At 41.9% G+C, this 10,605-nt stretch overlaps 1 protein-coding gene across 1 annotated transcript; it reads right to left on the bottom strand.

The window, feature by feature from the left end:
• Positions 1 to 4,537: 4,537 nt before the first annotated feature.
• Positions 4,538 to 7,020, bottom strand: LOC307037754 (uncharacterized protein). The gene is made up of 3 exons (XM_079678821.1): positions 6,854 to 7,020; positions 6,397 to 6,731; positions 4,538 to 6,261 (listed from the first exon to the last, which is right to left on the bottom strand). The coding sequence occupies exons 1-3, from the start codon at positions 6,966 to 6,968 to the stop codon at positions 5,452 to 5,454; spliced, it is 1,260 nt and encodes a 419-aa protein (XP_079534947.1). The 5' UTR covers positions 6,969 to 7,020; the 3' UTR covers positions 4,538 to 5,451.
• Positions 7,021 to 10,605: the final 3,585 nt, after the last annotated feature.

The raw sequence follows: 10,605 nt of genomic DNA, 5'->3' as shown, positions 1-10,605 counted from the left end.
GTAATCCAAACGAAAATATCTTCCCTTCATACTATTTTGATAACTTGCTCCGCTAATAATCAATCAGATCGATCCAGAGAGGAGGAAACTTTAAAGGCCTTTTTCTCAAAATGATGACTCTGTAACAGTCATTATATAATGTGACATATTTTGCTTAATATTTGGAGTACAAAAACAATCCTGATATCATTAGAAAGCTAGGAATCTCTTATTTCCAACTGTGATGCAGGGAACTGACTATAGGACACTGTGCTTCCTGGGGAGAGGAGGAAGGAAATGTGACGCAGGGAACTGCGTCACTATGGACTGATGGCTTTGGGCCGGGTGATTGTGCGTGCGCACCTGGGGCCCTGGGTTGTCCCTCCCCCCTCACCTGTGGCTAATTGTTTTCCCTCACCGGTGTTTGATTCCTCTGTTTATTTAAGTGCTGTCTTTTGTTGTGCTGGAGTCAGTGTGTATGCGCCGCTGGTGGCCGCAGGCTGGGCACGTGAGCAGTTTATTGTGGCTGTGTCATTGTGTGTAATGTTTTAATAAATGCCCCGTCGGGTTATATTTTTGGATTCTCTGCCTCTGCCTCCTTGCTTGGTCGGGCCGCTCAACGGTCAGTCTCACACCAACAATGTATACAACTCAAAATGTGTCTTCGGGTCAATGCGACTGATTTCGATGGAGCAGGTCACTTTGCATTAGGTAAAATAAAGCAGGCAGACATCACAGGAAGAATATGTACTAGGGGTGGGCGGATCGATCCCAAAATATTGATACTTCCGATATTACGTTACGTTTCAAAATATCGATAATAGAGCCAATAGGATCGATACTTTTATACTTTTTTTCCCATCTCCTCTACTCGTCAATTTCTTCAAAAAACTATGTGCAAACGAACACAAGTATATGCTCTTTTCTTCTCTCTCAACTGCTGTCCTCCTCCCCTCGAGGCTCGCGCAGCGCGCTCCCTGCCTGGACGCCGATTATCAAGCTGACTGACAGCAGCCGGCAGGACAGCAGCAGCAGCGGGCAGGACAGCAGCAGCCAGCGACTCGCGAGTGCAACACACACACGCAAAAGATGGCTGAGAGAAAGAGCAGCGTTGTGTGGAGCAATTTCACAACTGGCAATTCAAACTTAGCGAACTGTGATGTGTGCAAGAACACCGTTCGCTACTCTGGCCACTTTGTATTGTTATTTTTCATGTTTGCACTTTAAATTTGCAAAAGTAAAACGTTTATTTGTCTATAAAAACTGTCCTGTCTTTATTCATGAAAATGAATTCAGATTTAGTCTACTCATGATGATTTCAGCTCAAAAACCATGTCATGCAGCTCCCCCCTATATGAAAGTACATAAGACGCTTTTCATTTAAAAAAGTATCGATATCGGTATCGGCGATACTGGCCCTGAAATACTTGGTATCGGATCGAATCCAGATTTTGTAGTATCGCCCACCCCTAATATGTACCCAATCAAATAGGACATTGTCACACCATTCAAATGTATCCATGTAAATTACAACCAATACAAAAGCTTAGATTTGTTTATTTGTTACGTTGTTTAGTTTATTTGTTACGTTGTTCTGTGTGTGTCAGCCGTTAACCTTGATAGAAAGAATATACACTCGCAAACATGTCAGAAGAACCAGCGCAGAAGAAAACAAAATACTGTCAAACTAAACTGAAATTCAACAACTTGAATGTCACATCCCTGACATCCGCAACTCCGGAGCCTGGTCCTTCAACCATAGAACCAGCGCAGCCAGATGAACCCCAAAGCAGCAGCTCTGCGGCCGCTGAGACTGTCAAAAACGTTAAGAATGACGGGGGAAAGTACTCCGGTGAGAAAGCGCAGTTTTAATAACAGCCGTGTGTGTTCAGCGCTCTGCTTCCAATCCCTGCACTGCAGCCGTGCCTGCAGTCTCTCCCCTCTCCAGCACACTCTAAGTCCCTCCCCTCTCTCGTGCACGCGCTAGCTGCCAGAGCATGTGAGAAAACGAGAAGCATGGCTGCAAGTGGGAGTGCAACTGCCGTTGCGCCTCGGCTTGTTGACAAAAAAGACGCCAGAAGCAACATTTTGATGTATTTTAGCGATATCTCTGACAGTGAGGGCAAGCCTACGGACACCACGAGGCCTGTCTCTAAGACATGTATTAATTTTATTTAATATGAATTATTGTCATTTATTTTATTTATTGTTCTCATTGTTTAAACGTTTGTGTTATGGTTATGGTGTGAAATAAAGCACAATAATTACATTTAAGACTGTTTCCCTTTTTTTAAGAAAAGTATCGAAAAATAATCGGAATCGCAATTCTTGACTTGGTATCGGTATCGAAACCAAAATGTTGGTATCGTGACAACACTACTCTTGACAGTTAAACCTGATATTTAGTAGGTCTGTTAAGTATTGAATGCTGATAATTCTGACTTAATTTGGCCGTTCAAAGTTGTTTGGGCTCGGATAAAATCGCTCCGTTACTTTCGTCCCGTGTTACTTTCGTCCCGTGTTACTTTCGTCCCGGCTCTCCCTACGTGTGTATGTGTGTTGTCAGGTGTCAGTATGAGAGGATGACAGTGCGTCTAATTTTGATGTGGACCAAGAGCCAATCACAATAATACCTGCGATGCAGTGAACCAATTACCTTTGAGGGGGGGAAAACCTATCGTTGATTAAACACTATCCAGTGTCTTGGAGGGGCGCTGCGCAGGGCACATCCGTTATGCTAGAAAAAAGTGTTTCTCCAGTTGAATCAGGTGCACTGTAAAATCCAAGGAAAGCATTCACTGCCTCAAGTTTTGAATCCACGCATTGCAAAGTAATGGAAAATTGCTCTGATGTACTTATATCAGTGGTTGCAGTAAGACCATAGAAAGAATGCTCTCTCGCTTCGGACACAATTTCTCTTTGAACAGTACTGTGGCTGGGAAGTGCAATGGACAATTACAAAGTGTGAAACACTTTAACAAAGCTTGAGACAAATTAACATTTTATAAAACAAAATTACATTAGCAAAAACATTTTTACCGAGGAAAAAAAACTTAAACATCAGCGAAAACAAATTAACAAGATGCAAAACACTTTTACAAAGCTAAAAACAAATTTACATTTTATAAAACACTTTTACCAAGGAAAAAACTATTTAACATTAACAAAAACAAATTAACAAAATGCGAAACACTTTTACCATAACTGAAAGAAATTAAAATGTCCCGAAACACTTTAACATTTCCCGAAACACATTAACTGTTCCCGAAACACATTTACAAACCAGAATCAAAGCGGAAAGGGAATGTCCATCAGACTGGAAGTGACGTTTTAGTGATTGGCTCAAATTCAAGTTTGTTTTGGAGGAAAGACCGAAGGTGCGAGTGTGTTTACATTCGGTAAACATGTTTTGTCCGTTTTGTGGAAACAACCTGGGACAAGTGACACCGTTTTGCCTTTCGAGTGGAGGATCTCTGGAGTGTTTAAAGGACACGGACCAGACAGGTGTAACAAGCGCACAGGGGACATCGAAACAGCTGGAAAATGCTAAACAAAGTAAGTGTAGTATTGCGCTAGCTTTGTGATGCTAATGTCAGACATGCAGTCAATAAAAGTGCAATCACAGTTTCATATCAGTAAAATACCAATCCATGTCTTAACGGAATAGCAACGCATTGAGCTAATATGCTGGTCTTTATTTTAGGCTTTCCGTAAACCTTAATGCACACTTGCTATTGCTGATTGTTGGAGCTGCTAATTTTTATATTTTTATTGGAACTATTCATACCAGCAGAACAACCAGGCCCATCCTATAAACATTTCATGGAGTACAGAAACTCAAAGTCAAAAGAGAAACTGTCTTTTAACTGTGGGAAAGGAAGACTTAAACAAGAAAAGAGACAAGTCCAGGTAAGCTGAAATCCATTTCATACAAATCTCAGTGTCTGTGTGTGTGTCATTACTTATATCTCTCTGCTATTTTACTAGATAAACATAGGAATTATGTAACCACAAGGAGTTGATTTAAAACCTCGGAGAGGGAAAACACTCCCGTTGTTTACAGACCCGGAGGTAGCAGCACCTGCTATACTGGAACGAGCTGTCCAGCAAATGAAAGCCTTTAACAAGGACATGGATGAAGGACCGTAAGTCCTTTTGTATCCAGACTGCTCTGAGGTTGTCAATGTGCCTGGTTCAGAAAAGCTATTCACATTGGCAGAATATAAAAAGGACTTAGGAAAGGCATATACCAGGATCACTCTTTTCATTTGCCTTGAGAAACATTTTAGAGGAGGTTTGTGGATGTTATTATTCAATATTTTTACATGTTAACATCCTCTACTGCAGCATACATAATAATGTGTTGAACGTTTTGCTTTTACTACAGGGGATGATACCTCAGACTCTGATTTGGATATTGTCATCACATCTAGGAGCACAGCTGAATTCAATCAGGCTGACACTGTGGTGCGTAAATGATTTTTTTCAGACTACTTCCAGTGGTACATTATTGTCCGAAACTCATCTGTAATTGACAGGTAAGATCATATGTGACCTGCTCTATCATTTTCAGTCACATTGACCCTGAAACACATTTTGAGTTTGATACACTGTTGGAAAGATGAGATTCTTAGCTTTCTAATGATATCAATATTGTTTTTGTCCTCCAAATATTAAGCAAAATACGTCACTTTACATAATGAATGTCATCGAACCATGATTTTGAGAAAAAGGCCTTCAAAGTTTGCAGTACTTTCTTAGGTATTTATTCAAATGAACCATACCATAAAACGAATTCATCTAGAGCTGTTTGCACAAAAACACACACACAAACACACACACACACACACACACACACACACACACACACACACACACACACACACACACACACACACACACACACACACACACACACACACACACAATATACTGTTCTCTTGTTGTCACTTTCATACATCAATACATGGAACAAAGGCACTCACATACACATGCACGCCGTACCAACGTGCACTCCCGTACACTCCCGAACTCACGTGCACGTTCATCAATTTATGTATGTATTTTGGTCATGTTTGAGCACATGCTTATGCGCACACATCTATTCCCATGTACATGGCCATGTGCACACCCAGACCACATGCACACCCGTACTCACGTGCACGCCCGTACTCACGTGCACACCCATACCCACGTGCAGAATCATCAATATACAATTTTTATGAAAAACACTATGAATAAATACTTAAATGAACTGATTGCATGTTAACCTCTAACAACATTAGAATCATTTGGCACAAAAGCTAATTTAGAGAAAGAAGCAAGCAACAGAACAGATAAATATACTACACAATATAAAAATAGCAAACAATCAACAGAGTAGCTAACAGTACTTAAAACCAATTTGAAATATATATTTACAGCATTTATAGAAGAATTACATAGTGTTGATGTATTATGCACTCTCACTCATTAAGGATGAGGTGTTAAGGGTTTGGGGCAGGTGATGTCTTTGGTTTCCTCAGTGCAGAACTCTCTGATCTTCTCAAAAAGATACCACTGCCGTTTTTCATCAAGCCCAGGGGGAGTCAGTTCAGTGGGACGTGCCTCCTGGTCAGTAAAGCACCCTGTGCGTAGCAGCATGAAGGATTCTTCTTCTTTACCTTCAAACTCCTTGGCGTAGACCACTCCAGGCTCGGCACTGGTGAAGCGTAGGTGATGGTACCTCTTGATACCTGGAAGCGGTCTGAAGCTGGGGGCAAGGAAGTTGTGCCAGTCGTCTGTTTTGACGAAGGTCTCCCCTGACTCATTGCCAACCAGCTGGGGGATGTTGACTCCAGTGACGGTACTGGACCTGACAGCCTGGCTGATGTCCTTCAGGCAGGACACTGGTGTGCGGCGGAACTGCTGCTTAAACAGGCCAAAGCACCAGTCAGGTGCAAATTTGGTGTGGCCAGCAATAAGAAAGTTGAGGGAGATATCTTCATGGAGTCCCACCATGCACCGCCAAGCAAGGTACCAGAGGAGGTATCTGTTTTTGTTCTGACCAGAGCAGTTGTCACAGTGCAGGTGAACATGTTTCTCCCCAAGCCCATACTGAGAGAAGAAGTGGTGGAGGTAGGCAATGACAGCATTGGAACCCTTGCTGCTGCAATGAGCCTCATCTATGAGGTAGTTTACCTGCTGAGGAACACCTTCACAGCAGACACCAAACAGTCCACACTTCCTGGGAACCATAAAGTAAATGGGCCCGGGCTGGAGAGGGTCACTGGGGTAGTGAACCTGTAACACCAGACCAACAGATGAATTAACTAATGAGTGATCTATACTCTAATTCTAAAAATGTGTGAATATTCATATTGTTACATTCCAAACATTCTGGATTATCACAGCATTCATCACATTCACACACCTCACCTGCTGTGCATAGTCAAAGCTGTAGTGGATGGTGATGTCTCTGCTACAGGGTTGGTTGGGTCCTAATTTCACACCCAGCTCTCTAGCTGTTTCTTTACAGCTGGCGACCATCTCCTGGTAAGCCTGACGCTCCACCCCCACGGTGCGGAGGTGTTCTTCCTGCTTCCTGAGCTTCGCTGACTTGACACAGTCGGGAAAGTTGGAGCTGCGGTAGATGGCAATGTTGTTTTTCTGACAGAACCAACATAGGTCTGTCATCGGCCTCCCAATAATGACACTGGGAGTCAGCTCCTTCCACAGCTTCCTAAATGTGCTGTTGCCAGCAGCACGGTGACCTGGAAAGGTGATTAAAGACAAAGATAGCATTGTTAGATTACTCATCATTAGTTTTCCATTGAGGTTTCCTCGTGTAAAAAAACCCCAAAAAAACAAGATTAAAATATAAGAAAATACCCACCCTTCTCCTGCATCTGAACCTTGTATTTCCGCCACACAGAGGACTTGGTCTCAGTTGTTGGTAGAACACTGATGTCCGTCCTCTTAAACCCTGGAATCCGTCCAGGAAGTGGCATGGCAAAGACATCTGCAAAGTTGGTAATGAACCGTACAATTCGCTGGATGTCTTCAAAGTACAACACCCTTTTGGTCACCACACGACCACCACGTCTTATCCTTGGGGCCAAGCCATGTTCCTTGTAGAACTTGATGATGCCTGTCAGCTTGTCTTGAGAAATTCTGGAATGGTTTAAAACATCAGTCTTTGATTGTTTTTTATGGCTTTATTTAATGTATGCATTGTAGTATATACATTGTCGTTGTATTTTTTCATTATGTAAAAGCATGTATATATATATATATTTATTTATGTATTACTATTGCTGTAAATTCTGCTTCTATTCAGTTATTGTCAAACTCAGTTCAACTCATGCATGGCTTATTACCACTTCATTTGAAAATAGTAACACTACCAAAAGTGAAGTAGCCTTTTCAAAATCAAACTCACCCATGTAGAAACTTGAAAGTCTCCCGGCAGATTTTGTGCCCATCTAAGAAATAGGACGTTCTCTGCTGTTTCCGCTCCTTTTGGTGTCCTCTCTTTGCACAAGCGGTCTCTTTGGAGAGGTTTATGTTGGAGCTTATCTTTCCAAGTAGCACCAAATGCTTTTCACCTGGAAAATCATATAACATTACATAATGTGTTGTGTCAATCACTCATCACACACAACTTAAATCTTTAACGTGTAACAGAACACACAGGCCCACCCCCCACACATTGCCTATAGTATTATGTTAAACACACTCCCATACACACATATTCTATCTATTATAAAGGGTAATAATAAGTACAGGCTAGTCTGGCAGTGACTCCAGAGTAAACTGCTCTCACATGAGATAATACATTTGTAGCTGCCTATCTCTGCACATCTTTAGATAATTAGGCTGGGGCCACATGTGATTTAAGGGGTAGCCAAAAAAATATGTCTCCCCATGTGGATAAAATGTAGGGTTGAAACATTTATGAAAATGTTCACCACAATAATTTTTCAATGAGTATTAGCCAACTTTAAGTTGTAGGTGGTCATGTGAGCATTATTTTAATTGTTGTTATGTTTTTAACACTAACCCATACTCACACACACATCGTTACCACAGTCAAAGGTATTTAAATAATATAACGTTATAACGTTACTTACCATTAGTCATTTCATTCATTTGGTCTCGTCTCTTGACCATCTCCTCAGGGGTGTAACGGGTGTAACAGGGAACTCCATCATTAAATGTACAGCTACACCTGTAGTCATGGGCCCTCTCAATCTCTTGAGCGCTGTCCTCGCTCACATAATGCCGTACGGACTGAAGTGTCTCAGCCACCGGGTCGTTCAGCAGTGGTTGTTCCTCTGTGGTGTCCTCATCCTCTTCAGCATCCGTGGTCTGAGGGCTGCTGTCAGTGTCAGGGCTGTCTGACTCTAAATCGGAGCCGGATAACGGGGAAACTTCAACCGGTGCCGTCAAAAAGTAATCAGTGATCAGCTGAACCCATTGCTCATCAGAGGCTGTCCCTCTCACAATGTTGGAGTTCAACAGTCTTGCGATTTGATCTTCTCTGGAATCCATCGATCTGATTAGCGGCTAATAAATTGTCAAAGTACGGAGGAAAAATATTTTCGTTTTACTGGGTGAAGGTCGCGAGGAATAATGTTGGTTTATATAGTGTGTGTGTGTGTGTGTTTGTGTATTTTGCGTTTGTGTGTATTGTGTTGGTTTCCCGGGGAAAACCCTCACAAGAAACACCGGCTGTTGTTATGCCAGCTGTGACGTTACGTTACTCCGTTCTCCGCTCGTAATGATGCCTTTACAAGCTTCAAAGTTGTATTTATCATCTGAATTTGGCAAAACAAGTTTAATATTCTGAAAGCCAAGACTTTGTTTATTTGAAATCAGATGAAAATAAACTATCACGGACTCTGCCGTGTTATTTATGATTACTATACGCTTTTCATTCATAATGTCAGCCGGAGGGAGGGGGGGCAGCGCTGCGGAAGAGCAGCGTGAGAGCTGTCATCTTCCCATTACAAGCTTCAAACATGTATTTATCGTTTGATTTTGGAAATAAAAGTTTCAGATTCTGAAAGCCAAGACGTTGTTTATTTGAAATCAAACAAAACACCAAAACCCCGAAAAACTAGTTTTTTACTCAAATCCACGTTTATTTTGAAATGAGCCGTTGCGACTTCCGACTGAATTCGATAGAGCGGGTCACATATTTGTATTCATGTGATTTGTTTAAATGTATGTAAGAATTTGTTGTTTAAAATGCCTCATGGTCCCCGTCTTTGGTTTATACTATGTTTATCTGTTAGCAATTAGTCAGTGTCAAAATGTGTGCCAGTATAACTGATATGGGACGTACATCTCTCCTTTCCCTGCCTGTCTTGTGCCAATCTTTAAGTGCTCATGCCACCCTGTCCCCCTGTCCCCTGTCCCCTTCAGATTCAAGGAGGGTCTTTCAGCCCTTCAGTTTTTAAACACACTACAGCAACAACCTACTCTGCTGGCCCCGGTCCTGTGCCACTCTGAAAAGCGACTTACTGCTCTGGAACTTGAGCCACTCTTCAAGCCTGACCTCAGTCCACCAAGGAGTAACAGGAGGCTTAGGGAAAGCCACACTTTGGGCTACTGGGCAGTAGGGTTGCAGAATTCCGGGAATTTTCAAAGATGGAAACTTTCCACGGGAATTAACGGGAATAAACAGGAAGGTTGGCTCTTCATAGGGAACTTAAACATAGTTGGGGAAAGTATATTTTAGCATAATCTTGACTAAAACAAACAGATGCCATTCAAGTACACTTGAATATCCATGCCATAGCACACTGCTTACTGCATGGCTATTGAGACCACACAAAGGTTTGCAACAGGCTCACAAATGGGAGAGTGGAAAAACTGGTTGGCATTCGGGCAAACCTAAGGCTCTTTGAGCCTGACACAGAGCCATCCTCAACAAGGCTGGACAGTGACACTGAAGAGCAAGACTCAGAGTTGGATGTTGATGAGGCCCAGGAAGAGCCCGTTGACTGAAAGGTTTTAGCAAAAATGCAGAGGATCGCTTGAAGGAAGATGGGACTTTTTTTCATTTAACATTTTGAATGGGACTTTGTGGGGATCTTTGGATGGGGGGTGCATTTTTGTTCATTTTTTAATGAGTGGGGTTCGGGGGGATGAGTAACATTTAACTCAACATTCCTGTTTTCGTTCCTCAATGAAACAAATAATTGTTCAATAAAATAATTAAAACTTGTTCTGTTCTAATTTAAAAAAAAATGTTTTGTTTAATTTTGCATCGAATATTTCCAAAATTCCCCAGCTTAACTTCCCATGGAAACTTTCTGGAAATTTACCGGAAACTTTCCGCCCCTTTGCAACCCTACTGGGCAGACTATCTCCTCGATTGTGAAGGTTTGTAAATCGCTGTTTTTATAACTATTTCAGGAAACAAATTGACAAAATGTATCTGAACATGTTTTCTTTGCAGAAAGCCAGACTGCTGTGTCTTTGGAGTATGTTCTGATGTTTGCGACTGGACTGACTTCACTTCCCCCATCTGGATTTGAACCATCGCCAGGAATAGAGTTCCTTGATGACTTTCCATTCCCAATGGCAAACACATGTTCCAACACATTGAAACTACCACTCTGTGACGCATACAATGTG

This window comes from Notothenia rossii (genome assembly GCF_949606895.1).
Source record: "Notothenia rossii genome assembly, chromosome: 4".
Classification (NCBI taxonomy): Eukaryota; Metazoa; Chordata; class Actinopteri; order Perciformes; family Nototheniidae; genus Notothenia; species Notothenia rossii.
This window is presented reverse-complemented; position numbering and strand designations above follow the sequence as displayed.